At 36.5% G+C, this 17993-nt stretch overlaps 1 protein-coding gene across 13 annotated transcripts in view; it reads left to right on the top strand.

Annotated features, from left to right (window-relative positions):
• dysf (dysferlin, limb girdle muscular dystrophy 2B (autosomal recessive)) overlaps positions 1 to 8696 on the top strand; it is a 61759-nt gene extending 53063 nt beyond the window's left edge. For all 13 annotated transcript variants that reach the window (XM_043244014.1, XM_043244013.1, XM_043244010.1 and 10 more), the window contains 9 exons: positions 483 to 622; positions 1040 to 1128; positions 1384 to 1479; positions 1760 to 1901; positions 4454 to 4553; positions 5363 to 5535; positions 5964 to 6073; positions 6186 to 6333; positions 7087 to 8696. In XM_043244014.1, coding sequence (XP_043099949.1) covers positions 483 to 622; positions 1040 to 1128; positions 1384 to 1479; positions 1760 to 1901; positions 4454 to 4553; positions 5363 to 5535; positions 5964 to 6073; positions 6186 to 6333; positions 7087 to 7146 — 1058 coding nt within the window. In that variant the 3' untranslated portion in view covers positions 7147 to 8696. The remainder of the gene's footprint in view (positions 1 to 482; positions 623 to 1039; positions 1129 to 1383; positions 1480 to 1759; positions 1902 to 4453; positions 4554 to 5362; positions 5536 to 5963; positions 6074 to 6185; positions 6334 to 7086) is intronic.
• Positions 8697 to 17993: the final 9297 nt, after the last annotated feature.

Here is a 17993-nt window from a genome sequence, read left to right as displayed (position 1 = left end):
TCCTCTTTTCTCCACACTCCAACCATGTTTCCCTCAGGGACATGACACAGGGTTTCAAACCATAAACTCAACAGTGGGCGTTTATTTTTTTTCTTCCCTCTCTCTTTCTTTTTGCTTTTTGACAAGGGGAAACTCTCTTCTTAAAGCAACAACAGTGAAATCAACGCATCATCTGAGGAACGGGGAAAGATAAACATTTCCGACTATTTAAGTGGAATGCTTCATGAATCTTGGCTTTTTTTTCTGCTCTTGGTTATGACTTAATAAAACTTGATGCCCAAATGTTCTTCATATCAAATCAGAGGTTACATAGTAGTTCCATTTCACGGTTTTAATGGAAAATAACTTTGTGAGAAAATCTTCCTTATAACTTTTAAACAATTTTAAAGCTGAAAAAACATAAAAGTTTAAAGTGCCTCAACATTTTGTGTCAATATGAATTTGAACTACGGTGACTTTATTGTCAAACATTTGGCCCTCAGATGAAGGGAAACCTCTTAACCCTCACCTGGGACCAGTGATGGAGCGTCTAGCTCTGTTGGTGTTACGGAGACAGGGTCTGGTGCCCGAACATGTAGAGACGCGACCCCTATACAGCCCCCTTCAGCCAGAAATTGAACAGGTTACAAAGTCTTACATTCCTGTTCCCCAAATTAGAATTTTTAAAAAATAATATTTTATAATATTTAATATTTATCATTTACATGTATTTTTTTATTTTTGAAGATTTTCTGCAAAATTGAATGTCATTCTATAAATGTAAAATTAAACAGTTGTTTTATTTTAATTTGTATTAATCAATTTAAAAATATATATTATATATTATATATTTTATTTATTTTAATTATGTAATGAAATTGATTTCATTCTTTAATATTTAAAAAAACATACAATACATACAATACAATATATTTAATTTAATCAATTCTAATCATATCACATAGCAATTATATCATATAGCTTTCTTTATGCTCGCCTTATGTATTTAATGATATGCCCTGTCACTCTTTACTGAATTATTTTATTTATCAAAACCTAGGGCCGGTTGCAGATGTGGGTGGACATTTTCCCGAAATCTTTAGGTCCACCAGGACCTCCGTTCAACATCACGCCACGCAAGGCTAAAAAGTAAGATTGTGTCCTTGGTTTAGTACATTGCTCTCAAACCGGGAGGGCCACAACTCTGCACAGTTTAGCTCCAACCCTACACCTGATTCAGCTAATAAAGCTCTTCAGGATCACTAGAAACTTCCAAACAGGTGTGATTTGGAGCTGGTTGAAGCTGAACTGTGCAGAGCAGTGGCCCTGTGGTTTAATATCTACTCATTTTGTTCTCAAAACACATGTAGAAGCATAACATGTCCATGTTGTCTTCTCCTATAGGTTCTTCCTGCGCTGTATTATATGGAATACAAGAGATGTTATCTTGGATGATGTCAGTGTTACTGGGGAGAAGATGAGTGACATTTATGTGAAAGGGTACATCTGGGTGTCATAAATGGGTTGTTGGGTTTATGTGTATGAGCTCTGGTTAAATGAAGTTCTTGTTTCCCATGTCATGGGCTTGTTGCTTGTCTGTTGCCACTGTGACCAATAGTAACAAAGGCTTGCAAAAATTATCGATCAGTAGCAACAAACACACAGTTGCAAGGCAACCATAGACCCAAGCTGTAGGCCAATTACAGCTAAGCAGCATTGTCTTCTAATGTGTTGGAAATGAAGTGTCGGGTAATTGTGAATGTTATGTTTTCAATCCTAGCTGGATGCACGGCCATGAAGAGAACAAGCAGAAAACAGATGTGCACTATCGATCACTGGGCGGCGAAGGCAACTTTAATTGGCGCTTCCTCTTCCCTTTCCACTATTTACCTGCAGAACAGCTCTGCACCATTGATAAGAAGGTGAGAAGTATTCTGCATTTATGAATTAAATGAAGACCGACTGCAAGTCAATTGGGAAAGACATAAAAGAAAACTCAAAAAAATTAATCTAAACTGTTGATAAGAAAGCAGGACATAATCTGTATTTGCGAGTTTAGTGGAATATGTCAATTGTCAATTGAAAAAGACGTAAAAAGAAAACTTGAGCCGGATTTGTTTAGTGGTTAGCTAGTGACGCTAGGCCTGTCAACATTTATATCCGCACTCTGCGCTTCAGCTATGTTGCTGAAATGAAAATCTTGGGCCTTGATTGAATCTGAATAGGTGATCCGCAGGTCATCCTGCGTGATTCGCAGAGGTTTTGTCTAACGCCCACGTTTTGAAGGATATCACTGCAATTGGCAGGTGTTTAATGCAGTGTTTCAAAGCCAGATATGTTGCAGGCTGCATCTGGCACGCATCCACTTACCGAACGTGGTACGCGAACATCTTGTAACTGCGAGACAGTCCAGACTTCAGCCAAGCAATCTCAGGGAAAACAGTTGTGATGGACAAGGCACTTAAAGTGAGGTTTTGGCAGGCAAGAGATCAGTTATGGTAAGATTGAAGATAGCGGTTCCACCCATTAAATTGAGAGCGGCCCGCAGCAGCTGTCAAAAGATAGATCCACTTTGGCTGAAGATCGTTGGACGCCACACACAATAGAACCGATACATAGCGAAACGGATTCTCTTGCATGAAACACGGCCCTCAGTGATGAATTAGAAATGAGTTCTTGTTTGCAGTGTTTGTTTTGATGGAGCTGTATGCGGTTGTCAGGCAGGATGTACAGACCAACGCTGTTTACCGGTGAACGGCAGCAGTGCAGCTCTGTGAAGCGTGAGTTCATTATCCCCGCCGTGTTTGTCCACACATCCATCATGGGTACAGTACGTTGGGGATGCTGTCACGCAGATGGAATCCTGTCTGGCGGTGGGGTGCAGATTCAGGGCTGGAGTGGGAGTCGCTAACACTCTTTTCTGACTGGGACGTTTCTGTCGCTCTCGGTGGCTCTCACTCACTCTCTGTCTCTCACCTTCTTTCTAATTCTGGTTCGCACATTCACGCTATCATTTCCTCACTCTGTCTTTCTCAGACGCTGTCTTGGTCTTTGGGTTTATTTCCGAGGTGGTGCAGCTCATTTGTGGTCCTGCTGGGTACTAATAGGTTGCTGGGTCAGATTTCACGAACATGGCATTTAGTAGTGATGCACAATATATTGATTATTGGATGATATTTGAGATAATTTCATTAATATATATGTTGATATTGAAATTTTAAATGCTAATGCTCATTTCCTCTGTTTTACATTTAGATGACCTTAAGCTCACTTATTGTGTAATACATTAAGGACTGGTTTTACAGACAGGGTTTAGCCTAAATCAGGATTAAGCCATAATTCAACTGGCTTTGGAAAAAACAGTTCAGACTTACATTTTAGTTTGGGACTAGGCTGAAGCCTTGTCTGTGGAACCGACCCATGAGTGTTAAATGTAAGATTAAGCAAATATCAAAATGAATATCTATTTTTCATACTGTACATGTTGGGTTGCCTAGGTTGAAGCACTTGTAGCAATTAAAATTGTTGATTTAAATTATTGCTTAATTTAGATTTTGTATTTCAGGCAAAATAGTGTAAAAAGTTGTTTATCAGGTTATCCCTCAGTTTACATGTTTTTTAAAAACCAAAATATTGGATATTTATTTTTACAAACTTTTTGCCTTTATCACCTAACAAGCAAATATTAAAATGATTAAAATTAAATAATAACTAATAATTAAACACTGTTACATTTTGCCTTCAGTAAATCACAGAACGAATATATATTTTTCACATTGTGCATGATAGCGGTTTATTGTTTAAATTAACTTGTAGCATTTGAAATGATTTTGGATATTTGTTTTATTTTACATTTTACATCCATACAAATATTTTGACAAATATACTTTCATACCTGCCATATGTGTATATATATTATCAACTCTAGCATGAAAATAATTTTTTGACTAGTCACTATCTGACAGAATGGTAGTAATTCCTATTTGTGCATTGAGCAGCAAGCCCACTTAAATAAAATAATATGGGACTCTGGACCAAAAAACAGCCACAAGGGTTAATTTTATGATATATCCTCTAAAATAAATAAGCTTTCCATTGACATATGGATTGTTAGGATAGGACAATATTTGGCTGAGTTACAACTATTTAAAATCTGGAAATTGGGTGCAACTGTTGTACAGTTACAGTTGTAAATTACTAAAAGTACTAAATATCTTTAACATGGAACATGATCTTTACCAAACATCCTAATGATTTTTTAGAATAAAAGAAAAATCAGTAGTTTTTCAGTGCAAGTTAGGCTCACTCGACAGCATTTGCATTTGCTTCATAATGTTGCTTACATCAGAAAACTGTTACAGTTACAATTAAAATAAACAGTTCAACTTGCGAAAGCCAAATTACAAGTCTTCTGACTAGCAGAAGTTCTTCTGTTAGTATCTCTGTCGATATCACCCTGCTTTTTTCTCTACAGGAGCATTTCTGGAGTCTGGATAAAGTTGAAACAAAACTTCCTCCTAAACTCACTATCCAGATCTGGGACAATGACAAGTTCTCCTTTGATGATTTCCTTGGTAAGACCAAAACTCTACAGTCGTCCCTCATGCCAGATCACTCCTCAGTTCTCTTCCGTAGCTTCGCCACCATCAGCAAATTCGGTCGTGTTAACCTTGCAAAGCACCACAAAGCTGTTTTTCAAGCATATTTCTCAGCCTTGACATGACAGAAGAAAAACGTTCTGTGGAACTGGACCACACTGATAGGACCATGTGTGTGGTTTATTGTCATTAACCTATACCTCTGTCTATATGGATATGTGTGTACAGGAAGATGGTTACCAAAGTCTCCTTAACCTGTGTGAGGTTTCCCACCGCACTGTTGTGTAGCGTGACCATCAGCATAAATGCGCTTAACAATCTTAACGAAAATACATCATTCAGACCACATGAGCTCTCTATAACATCTTTATTGCTAATGTTATTATTATCAGCTGAACCTAATTTCCAGCATGTCAGCACAACTGGAAGAGAAATAATTTATGACCCTACTCCTTAAAGACCTCTATAAAATACACTGATCTATGCACATTTGTAAAATAATTAGCATCCGACCACAATGGGAAAACCTCGAAGAAAACCACTGACTGCCAGCTGCAAAGTCCGAAGGTCACAGACGTTTTTGACTGATATTATGGGAAATGAATGAGAAAAACATGATTAGGACACTTGCTGACTGTTGCTTCTGTTATATTTGCATTGCTTTTGTATAGATCTCCATATACATTCTTCTCTTTTAAATAATCTCTTATATTTATTGTGCTGTAGTGTGTCATTGTGTGTGACAAACAAATTGTTGAACTTCTTCTTCTCACTTTCGTTCTAAGGCTCTTTGGAAATGGATCTGAACCAAATGCTTAGTCCAGCGAAGTCTCCAGAGAAGTGTGGTCTTGAGATGTCCTCTCAGTCCCAGGACAGACCCGTGTCTTTGTTTGAGCAGAAGACAGTAAAAGGCTGGTGGCCTTGCGTGTGTTACAGAGAGAATGAAAAGATACTTGCAGTAAGACTTGCACACAAACCAGGGTTATTATTGTGTAGAGAAATTCTTTTTTAAAAATTTTTTCATCTTGGTTCTAGTTTTCCTCTTGAAAAAGCATACATACTTCACTTGGCTGGTGTTAATCACTTAGGATTAATCAATTACTCAAGTACTTGCAGTTATATCTGATTCACGGAGCTTCATAATAATAGCCACTATCCACCTGCATTACCAAGCTTGGAAGAGCCAGGATAAATATTTAAAAACTCTGACTGTGTTCGTCTAAAAAAAGAAAGTCATTTACTCCTGTGATGGCTTCAGGGTGAATAAAATATGGGGCAATTTCTGGGTGAACTATTCCTTTAACATGACATTGCAGGTTCACACTTGATCCGTTTTGCATTTCCATGACCTTGGTTTTGCTAACTGAGCTGCGCTTTGTCACTCAGGGAAAGGTGGAAATGTCGCTGGAAATCATCTCCGAGCAGGAGCAGGATGAGAGACCTGCAGGACTCGGCAGAGATGAGCCCAACATGAATCCCCATCTAGATGAGCCACAGTAAGTCAAGCGCACACATCACAATCCAAATAGCTCAAAATTATTCAGCATTATCCTTTTATTGGCGCTTAGCTCAAGCTCAAGATTGCTAATATATTTTCTCTCTCTCCAGGCGTCCTGAGACCTCATTCTTATGGTTCTCATCCCCATATAAGACTTTTAAGTTCATTGTGTGGAGGAGGTTTAAGTGGCTCATTCTGGGCTTCTTTGTGCTCTTTTTCATTATTCTCTTCCTTGGAGTCTTTCTCTACGCCTTCCCTGTAAGTTTGTGTGCAATGGTAGTAATTGTGTAGAGAAAAGAAGAGGATTAAAGTTTAAATAGGAGTTTCTGTGATCGTGAAGTGTTTGATCAGAGATGCGTGTCTCTGATCGTAGTTCAGGAATGCGGCATGTGTTATTCAGAACTGTAGACACACTCATACACACATACACACTGAAGACATTTCACACTGTTCTGTGTAACATCCATTTGTTGAAATTCTTTTTTTTTTTAACTATTAGCCGTATGTTAAAAAAACATACAAGATGAAAAAACAACCATGGATTTATATTATATTATATTACCACCATTCAAATGTTTTGGTTAGTAATCCTTTTATTCAGAAAGCATGATCGAAAATGACAAAAAAAAAGTGTATCACAGTTTACAGAAAAATATTAAGCAACACAACAACCATGTGACACTAAAGACTGGAGTAATGGCTGCTTTGCAATCACAGGAAAAAATATGTTTAGATATAAAATATATATATATTGATAAAAGATATATTAAAATGGTACACAACAATGTAACTCTAATGTATATTAAAATAGTAATACATTACATTGGTATAACATACCTTTTTCAAAATCATTAGAAAAAACATATTGACCCCAGATTTTCTATGTTCTTTTGAACATTAGTGTAATATAAAAACATATTTTATCATATAAATATGTATTGTGTTTATACATTTTAATATATTACAAAACATGCTAGAATTTCCATTTTGAGCTATTATAATTTTTTACAGAACTATGCTGCTATGAAGATGGTTGGACCCTTCGGTGGAGGGGGAAAGGGAGCTCAGTGAGACTGTGATGAGAAAAAGGACATAAACCCTCACATCAATTACCAACCACACCAAAACTCCATCCACTGGAGACATCTGCACTGCTTGTGCACGTGTCCTTGCGTCTCATGAGCCAAGAGCAAACTGAAGGCAGGCTGACAGTATATGTAGTCTTCAAGTGTGTGTTAGCCTGTTCTAGTCCTATATGCATGAAAGTTGCATAACGTCTGTGTGTGTGTTTGTACATGTATTACACTGCCCCGTATCTGACCCGGTCCTGAACTCTTTCCATATTCTCTTTAACTCCCACTTACACTTTCATCTCTCTGCCGGTTTAATCCTTTTTCATGTCTCCTGTAAAACTGGCTTCTTTCTTCACAGCCAGATGCTTCTTTCTTCTTCCTTCACGCAGAGAGAAGGAGACCGAGCCGCGTCGCACCACCTCCCATCCATTCGTTCCTCTCCTTTCAACAGCGCTGGCTCTTTAGGTTAAACCCTGATTTGTACCGTTAGGCTGTAAGGCTGTAAGACAGGCCGGTTATTAGCTGAGCCCCCGCTGTCAGCAAGCCCACCTCTCTGATTACTATCACACTCTGTTATTTTGCTTGAGCAAAATCCCCACTAAATGGACTCGGGGTCAACTGTGGGTTGGCAACATGTGTGTGAATGTATGTATGCGTGTGGAATGTGGGCTGCGAACGAGAACGAGAGATAAAAGACTTGTTTATTTGTGCAAATGTTACATTCACGCCCCGGTGCCTTTGTGCCTTTTTGCATTTGACTCTGTAAAGTATGAAAATGAACAGGCGCATCTGGAAGAAGTTGCCAGACTTCTAAACATGCCTGTGAAGGAGTTACATGATAAAATACACAAATTACTTGATTTCTCTCTCCATGACCAGGTCATGAGCTTCTCTTCCACCTAGTTCAGTTTTTTTTCACACTTAGTGAAACTGGAATATCAAAACTTAAACTTTTTGCATTACACATCACATTTATGAACGGGAAACGTCAAGAAATCTGGGTTAATCCGACCTAACCTGCTGGATTTCCGGAAGTGTTTACATTTTATTTAAAAAAATGAAGGCAAAAGTAGTTAAGAAGGCTTGTGATGTTTCCATAAAGTCACTGATTTGACAGGAAAAAGGATGCATTCCTATCTGTGTTACAAAATGAATAATACGAGCGATTACACTTTTTTTCATCATAGCTATTTTCTGCACATCTGTGCATGGGTCTACAATATCACTGATTTATGGAAGGGAAGTGAATAAGATAAAACATAAACCGAAAAGCCTTGCCTAAGCGATCTCTTGCCAAATATTGTACAGTATATAGCTGAATAACTGATTTATGCAAAACACAAATCCCTATGCTGAGCATCTAGTTATGTAAGTCTCTTAATTTGACAATCAAAATGGATATTTCTGTTACTGACCTACTGAATGATGCACGTCATTTAATTGCCTTAAAGCTCCTGCTGTCATCTCTGATGAATTCACTGTTAGGTCCACTGTATTTGTATATCACTGTGTAATATGCTATTGTCAAATATATACTTATATATACCATTTTGTATATATTTATCTGTTCATTTTGAATTCTCTTCCTCAGAACTGTGTTGCTTTGATTAGGTTTTTTTAAGCAGACTCGCAGACCACCTTATGTGCAGATTTAACCTTTAAAGCCAAACCACAAGCGACTGGTCAGGGTGTTTGGCTTGAGAGCAAATTAGAAGCACTCCAGCACCCAGCCAGGGTTTCATGGAGCCAAGGGCAACTTACTTTTGCTTTTCTACCAGCTGTTCTGTAAAGTGAGTGATTAAAAATATCTTACAATGTATTTCTGATACAATGTTCTGAGCTCACTTTTCATTTGGTGTAGGGTACTCTTACAGTACATGGGTCTTGTTAACTCTTAACGGTGTAGGGAGGAAATGTTAAATGTTATAATGTTGTAAATCTGGTGAGTATGACACCATTGTGAAGTCTCTCACACTCTCTCACTCATTGTAACGAGGATTCAAAATATAGAAATGGCCATATCATATTATCCAATGCAAGTTATAACAGTGATAGATTTGGCACCCAGTGAAACCACATCCTCACTGTACCTCTGTGTATTGCTTCAGCACAACCTGAATGGGACTATGGACACAGAGGAGTGACTTCTTAAATTTGGAAGTCAGTAAGATTTTTTGGTAACACTTCATTTTAATGTGAGTTTTTTTACATGTCACATTTAATTATTATTATAATAACTATTAATTATGCATAATTGTATGCAAGTAACTTTAATCCTCTGCAAGTAACTTTAATCCTCAAACTCTAATCCTAACCCATTTAGTAAGAACATGTAGTTAATTAATATTACTCAGTGCTTAAAATGTATAAATATTAGCGTATTAACATTTAAATTTCTATTTTGAAAAATGTTCTTTGAAATTTCTGCTAATTGAAACAAAATGTGTTAATGTTTCCACAAAAATAAGAAAAAATATTAACCTTTTGGCAAAAATAAAATCCAGATTTAAAAAAAAAAAAAGTATTATTTTAAACATTATTTTAAATTGTAATAATAATAATATATATATATATATATATATATATATATATATATATATATATATATATATATATATATATATATATATATATATATATATATTAATGTTCTGTATACAGTATTTGATAAAAAAAAAATACAGTCTCAGCATACTTGCATATATTAAAAGCATTTTGAACTTTTTCAGTATTCCTTTTTTATTGCTAAAAGAAATTAGAAAATCTGGTCAGTGGACATTATTGACGTGCATGAGCAGAAAAAATATTTATTCCGAAAATTTAAAAATAATCTTTTTTGTCGTCATACACATTTAAAGATTTATTTAGCCCAATTACAAACAAGAGTTGATGTGCAATTACCCAAAATCAGGCTCATTAACAGTTGAGAAATACAAACAGGAGAACAAAAGATTTAAGAGGGAAATAAGGCTTGTACAGCAATTTCCTTGTGTACAAAACCAACCCAATCTTGCCCAGGTATGGATTTTTGCCCTAGTTGACATCATAGTCATATCAATTAACTCTTGAACAGCAAAGGTTCACTAACTTGTGCTTGAACTTGTGAAGTCTGCAAAACGTTGAGTGTAACTTCGTTTCAACAGTCTTCTAGTTTTCCTTAATTGCTGCTGCCTTTCTCCCACTTTCTCCGTTTCTTCACTTCGTCCTGTGTAGATAACAGGCACGTGAACGTCAGGCTCGGTTTGGGTGTGTTATTTCAGCCTCTGTGAACTTCCTGTGCTCCCTGACCGCTGTCCACATTCTGCATGGGTGGGAGGCAGGAGCCAGACCCTTGTCACCACTTTTGGTCTCTCCTTTGTTTTGGGGAAATATCAGATGTCACCAGCTGAGGGGTTTCTACAAATTAGGCCCCTGATGCAAAAAAGGAAAGATTTGGCAATGCTGGTTAAATTGACGGTGATATCAATGCTAAATACATCTAAGCCTGGTTTAAAATAGGCCTTTGAGTGAAAGTCGAGGGCTTTGCTTTTGCATTTTAATGGGTTTTACTATGTTTGAGGCAAAGGCGTGACTTGTTCTCCACATGGAAAAGGATCACTGGGCTTAACAGAACTTATTTTTAATGTTTCTTGAGTGAGAACATGGAAAAATCCAGACAGTCAACATCAAAAAGCCTTTCCTATAAAACCACATCTGCATTGACTACTTTGACCTTGCCAAGATTGCCCCCAGCCGCTATCACCAAATCCATGTAGACAGCATTAATGGATTAATAACAGCAGAACTATGGGAACATCATGGGTGCTTAAAGAAGTAGATGATTTTGGACGTGGGTTCTCGATAATTAGCCATCTTTGGATTTGCATTTGTTGCATGTTTATTCTCTGCCTTTATGGCAGCTAACTGCATAATAGTCTCACTAAGTGGCCTCTTAAAGTGCATTTTGCAAGCATATACATATGTATTATCTCATTTTACACTTAATTATCAACTGAATAAACAAGGTGGAATTTTGAACTGCGAAATGGAAAAAGCTATATAATTTTACAAGCTGAGCAATCAGATTTTTGATGTGTTGAGTCACCTTTGTTTCTCTTGCCTTTGTTTTGACAATGCCTGAAGTTTAGCATGTTTGCTCTTTCTGTATAGTGAAATGATGCACTTTCGAAACATTCGAGTCATTTCATTTTGACGTAATCATTTTTTCTGAACATTAGTTGACCATCCGACATAAATTAGTTATCATAGGTACAAAAAGTGTCGGCACATTTAAAATATAAGTTTCACATAAAAAAAAGTTGAATTCTTTTTAAGCTGTGTAGAATACTTAACTGATGAGTAAAATGTTATTGGAACTAAAACTATTTTAAGAAACTAATAAAAGTTATAAAAACACAAATAAATTAGTAAAATAAATGTTCTGGACATTAACTGATCATCCAACATGATCTCATGATCAAACAGACTGACAGCACCTTTGAAACATATGCAGGTTTAAACATAAGCAAGTTCATAGTAATTCATGAAATGAATATTGTTATTATAGTTAAACAAAACCGTAAAAACTTGCTAATTTAATTGAAATAAACTAAAACTATATTTAAAAGAAACTAAACTAAATTAGCAAAAACAACTGAAAATACATAAAAAATCATATATTAATGAAAACTATAATAAAAACTATTAATTTATTGGTTTTATTGTATTTACTCAACATACAAAATACAAATATTAACATATTTTAAGTAGAATTGTATCTATATAATACATAATAAATCTGTATCATATTATAATGCACATATATGTTTATGCTTCTGTTTATGTTTATGTACATAATTTTTACTCTGTTAATATATGTCTGAAATCCAGCATGCAAACATACAAAATGTAAATACCTACAAATACCAGTGAGACTGGCTTGGATCTTTGCAGAATCTTTTCATATTCTTTTACTTACTGGGCTGAATCTTCCCACGTTTGTTCATTAATATTGGAAGCAGTCATTTTATTCTGCATTCTACGTTATTCCCGTTACAACAGGCCGGGTGGCCTTACAGTGCCCTCTCACCCTTCACACAGATGGGAACCACAATGGAGGTGGGTTTTATGGAGCAGTGTGCATAATTGTTTGCCTGCTTCATGCATTCTGCGAGCAGCAGGGTGGTACACTATTCGGTATTTCTAGCAGACGCGTCTGGCTCACAGCCTATCCTTGAGTTTGAACCATGACAATAAAAGCTCCTGCTTCAGGTCTGCCTAGTTCTCATCCACAAAGCCTCCAAAACCGGCTATTAGCTAGACCCACCGCAGTGCTTGACAGTAAGAGACAGGGAACACATGAGAAAAAAGGAAGGGAGGAGAGGAGCAAAATTCTGGGAAATGAAATCACCCAAAAGCGATCCGAGGAACGTGAAGGATGCTGATTATTAAGATGTTGGATTGAACCTTTTGTAGTTCTGAGCTGATGAAGGCGGAAGGGTCCGAGGGTGTTAAACGACAACAGGAAAGATAAGTTGAGATGAGTCCTTACAGGACCTTTAGTGATGGAAGACAAGTGTGTGGCTTGTGACCGCTCGGTTGTTACTGGCTGTATTTCAGATGTGAAGGCATCAGTCTCACATTATGATGTCTGGGAACCAAACTCCACACAGACGGGCTCTTTCCTCTCATTGCAGCAGGAGGAAGCATTAAAGGTCAACTAACAGGAAGTGAAAAATGCCAGTTTCTTTGAAGTTATAATGCGGGAGAGTAAACTCCAGCTTCAAGCATCTAGCCCTTTGCGTCGTCTTTTTCAGGCAGAACAATGTGTTTCTTTGTTGTGGGAAGTTGCATTGTAGTCCCCAGTGGTATTTTTTTTTTACCCAAGCATCAAATGTGCCCACAATTCTTTTGTTTCCATCAAAACAGTGCGCTAAATAACAGTTAGCATCAGTAGTGTACAATGTTCCCATTTACAATTACAGCTGAAAGCCCTCTATTAAATTTACAGACATTTTCATTTTAATTAGGGAAACATCTGAGCAGCTGACCAAACCTTCATAAACACCACATTCTGGTGGTTTTCGATCAGCTGGGAGGGAGAAAGTGCCATTTAAGTATGTCGTTTCCATGGTGTATTTCTACTTTTAATCTGCGTCTTACCCTCTCCGTGTAAATCCCATTACAAATGATGTACACTTCTGTTAATGGCTCTTCCGTTGATATTGAAATATTTTGACATTGCTACTATATCTATAGCTTGAAATGGATATCGCAACCAGTGTAAATCAATTCACAAACAAAAGACTGTTACTAGCTGAATCAAAATCCTACAGTCTAGTAGCTCAATTAATGACTCTAAGAAGCAGTCTTGTTCTTTCTGCGTCCTATGGCCTTATATTCTTGACTAATTCATATTCTGTTTAATAAGGGCAGCTTTGTTGAGTTTTCTGCGTAGTCAATGCCAATTATTAAAAAGTCAGAAAAAATGACTTTTTTAAATATGTATCGCTTAGAAGAGAACCAAGGGGGAACTGAAATGATTAATTTCTAAAAACCGCAACCTGAAATATTCAAATCTTGACTATTCCTACTGTTAATGATAAGCTGAACATGTGTCTACATGCTGATACCTGTAGAAAGCCAGCTGGTTTTCTGCGCGACCCAAAGTTTGATCAGCATGACGGTTCCAAATCCACCACACAATTTTCTCAGAAGCTTTCTTAAACCAAAGACAAAAGACTATGGCATCAGCTGTGTTTTACTAGCAATTTTTGCAATCATTTCTGGACAGGACATTTTAATCATTCCATTTTACTGATGCAAAACAACGAAAATGATACAGTGTGGCGAAGGAACTATTTTTTCAAGTAAAAAAGTGGTTAACATCTTTATTACCATTCAGAGAAATACTGGAATCCGCTGGAACGCTGTCCAGTCTGAATATGTGGCTTGGAAAAGTTTGTGAGTCATGTTAATTTCACTTTTTATTTTTCTAATCAATTTATTACCATTTCTGTGACTCTTTCTTCTTGTACACTGCCTCCAAAAAAGAGATGACCTGTGAACTTTATGAATCATAGCATCGCAAAACACTTTAATAGATCAAATGACTGGCAACTCACATTACTTTGTGATATAATATCCTGTTGCTGTTTGATGTTCTTTTTTTTTTAATTTCACATTTGTTTCCAGTTCTGCAAAAATGCAGTTCCCTCCAAATTTCCTTAACCTTTCATTCACCTCTATAAAACCAAGGGGAATGGTATCAGTGAAAAAATGTCAAAAACAATATTTCTGGATTTTTATAGCGGTGATTATTATGTTTCATAAAATAAATTAATTTAGGATTTGTGTGTTACATCTGCCAACCAGTGAGCCCACTACTTCATTTCCCCTCATTTTAGAGGGGGAAAATCTTTTGGTATTACTCCCTGTTCAGAATCATTAGGGCCTGGTATGTGGAGCTTGTAAAGTGAACGTTTTCTGACTTTCAAAGAAGACTTTCAAGGCATGGTGTTCAGGCTGAAAATGATCAAAAACAAGGTATTGATTCCATAATGGCAGCGAAATCTGTCACTCCTCCACAACAGTTAGTGTTTGACCTGTAAAGAATGCCTTTGAATCCAGAGCAAAGGAATTCGCCTTGAGCCAGTGCTTCCATAATGAAAAAGACTAACACCTTATGTGTCAGAGGTTATTAAATCATAACCAGGAGTGCTTTTTTTTCTTACAGGCTTCAAACATCAAAAGTATGAGCTGTGTGAGTGTTAAACTCAAAAGGAGAGTGTCAGCTAATCGTAGATCTATGCGCAACCATAAAATCATAATGACCTCTCTTGCCCGAGCAATCACCCTTTCCTCCATTCCACCAAACATAATCAAACAATGTCTTCAGAATCAAATTAAATTCCATTAAAACCATAATGGGATTACACTTGTTTGCGGTCATGTTTAGAAGCTAGAAACAGCACCACCCTTCTGCTATTTAGCCCTCAATACACCGTCATTACCACGTCTGTACTTGCACAATACTGTCTAAATAAATTGGTTTTTATTTCTTGCTCCATGTTGCACCAGATGTTTGTATCTATTTTTTATTTATTTATTGTGCAACCCTTTCAGCATCTTGCTAACAACAATTCACATTGCGGTTTGTCAGCCAGGCACTTTAGATTGACTGTGTGTTGTATATTTGTTGAATACCCCCTGTATAAAGAGCAAAACCAGAAGGAATATGCACATACAGTATACAGTACTGTTGGTGCTCCAAAACAGCGCCAGAGCTTCATTGTGTTTCTGTGTGTTTTTACTGCAAAACCATCAAGGTTTTACAGTTAGTATTTCCAAATTATAATTATTGAATGAAAGTCATTTTTATAGTATGTGTGAGCTGTTCCCTACAGACTTATAAAGCGCCCTGTAATTGCTCTTGTCAATTGCACTCGTAAAAAAAGCTAAGTAACAATATTCTATGTGCCAACTGTACCTTACAGACATGAATGTATTTTGTAGCAGAAGCTATTTCTTTAATGCTGGCCACATGAGCACATAATAAAAATAAAATCCCACATCTAAAATCAAAAAGTCACAATGTTTTTTTTGTTGTCTGTCAAAGCAGGTAGGCAAGGCAATTATGGCAACATTATTGAAATCTACTTAAACCAGAATTCTGGTTGTTGTGAACCTCTAGGGAAAAAGTCTTTGAAGAAAGAAAAGAGATTAAAGAGAAAACACACACACACACACACACACACACAGATATATATATAATTTTTTTTATATAGTTTAAGCATGACAAAATTAATAACTAACCATACAGTAATTCAGAGAGATTAACAGAAAAAACTGTTCAAACTGATTCATAAGTTGCTAGTGTAGAAGTGTAACTATTTTAATTAATTTATTAAATGAAATGATTACATTTGACTACTTTTTGATCCCGATTTTGTATTTATAACATTTTCAACTGCTAATCATTTATAAATATTTAAACCTGTTAACCTTATAAAAGCATTCAGCACTTTACTATCACTGTTAAAACCCTTCATCACTTCATTTATGTTGACAATAATTTAATTTTAAAGCACAGCACGCTTAGAGATCATTCTGAGGTTAAATACAAAATTTAAAACCATAACAAGAAATAGTTTAATAGCTATGATACTGTTTTTGAAAAACAAATCTTTGCATAGCTGAGACAGGAAACATTGGCAGCTAACAGTAGCTTGAAAAAAAGCAGTTAAACATTCTTGTTAAAATAAAATAAAGCCTAAACCCAAATGAACAATTATTGAATAAGAATGTATACTAAACTCCTGAAAAATTGCAATTTCTGAAAGTAATTAATTAAATCTGTATGTTTGAAAAGAATTATCAGATGTAACCTCTTTGTAGCTGTTTACATTTCCATTAGAAGGCATAACTAATTTTGCATTGACAACCATATTCTGCTGCTGTGTGAACATGGCCTTTCTCAGTAACTGTAACTGATTACAATTACATTTATTTAGAAAATTAAATTATATAATTTAGTTACATGTAACTAGTTACATCTCAACGCTGTACGAACGCTATAAGAACTGGCTTCACTGGTCACGCTATTATATCTCTTAAGAGTCATTTTCTCAGAAATCAGACTTTGCTCTTCTTCATTAAAAGGAAATGGTAGACATTTTTGCTTCAGAAACTCAGACTTCTTTGATTCTAAAGAGTATTAATACCAAAAACATTTTCAGAGTATTTTGGTACGGTGCTCTATCCACACCGAGAAAATAATGCAAGCACGATAACCACACCGTAGAAAATGATTTTCCGGTTTGAGTCTCAACAAAATTACTCAACTAGTCAAAAACATTTGTCTGAACAAAGAATTTCATATTGTTGAAATGTTAAGGCTCTGTGAGTTCCCAGAATGCACTGCAGCATGAATAAATTATGCAGCTACTGTTATAGGATTATTGTTTTGCTGTTTGCTAATTTCATTTGATCTTTTTTTGTTGTTTTATCATTGTTTACATTGTTTTACCATCGTTCTTGAGGTTAGTGTGTTAAGGCCTGGACAATGTTCAACCACTCATGTCCATTCTCTGGACATCGTAGTCTTGTAAGTTGTCTTTAAATTTTAAATTAGGTCAACTTTTAATTTTCTACAGTGCATTACTGGACCTGAATGCCGTGAAAATTATTCGGATTTGTTTTTTTCTTCCAACATGAAATCACGGTTTTAGATATAAACGGGTTATCGGTTTCCAGTCCTACTCCCAACTCTCCTGGGGCTGATGTTATGCACTCAAACCACTGTTCAACACTGTCTTGTCCCCCTCAATATAAAACAAAGCCCATCATCCTCCAGAAACCCTGACCCCACCAGCTCGAACTGTGTGCTAGCGTTCACATTCTGTTTTCAGGAATCTCTGTGGTTACGATGACGCCATGGACTTTTGAAATGGAAAAATCCACAAGAATCCTTCATGACAACAGCATCTCTTTTACTGCATGTTAAAACATGAGGGATGGAGAAGAGAGGCTGAGATGAACCTTCAATGCCAAGCATAAAATGACAGACCACTTTTCACCAAGAAATGAATCCAGAAAGGGAGAGAATCAGCTCCCAGTCCTGGTCCCAGTGGGGTTGGAAAACAGCAAAATCTCTTTGCTGTTTCGCTCCTTTTTTCTCATTTGGGTCGGCCTTTCTAAAGCTGCGATTCTGGCACCAGTTGGTTGCAAAACGGGCCTAATGGCCACTCGCCTCCTCTGATTTTCCGTAAGTCGTTCCCAAAAGGCCACAAAACATTTCATTGCATGCTGGGTTAAGACGTTAGAAGTCGAGGTAATGTGCAGAATGTGGTCCTTTACAGTCTGGCA

The sequence above is a fragment of the Puntigrus tetrazona genome, chromosome 7, assembly GCF_018831695.1.
Source record: "Puntigrus tetrazona isolate hp1 chromosome 7, ASM1883169v1, whole genome shotgun sequence".
In the NCBI taxonomy this organism is placed as follows: domain Eukaryota; kingdom Metazoa; phylum Chordata; class Actinopteri; order Cypriniformes; family Cyprinidae; genus Puntigrus; species Puntigrus tetrazona.
This window is presented reverse-complemented; position numbering and strand designations above follow the sequence as displayed.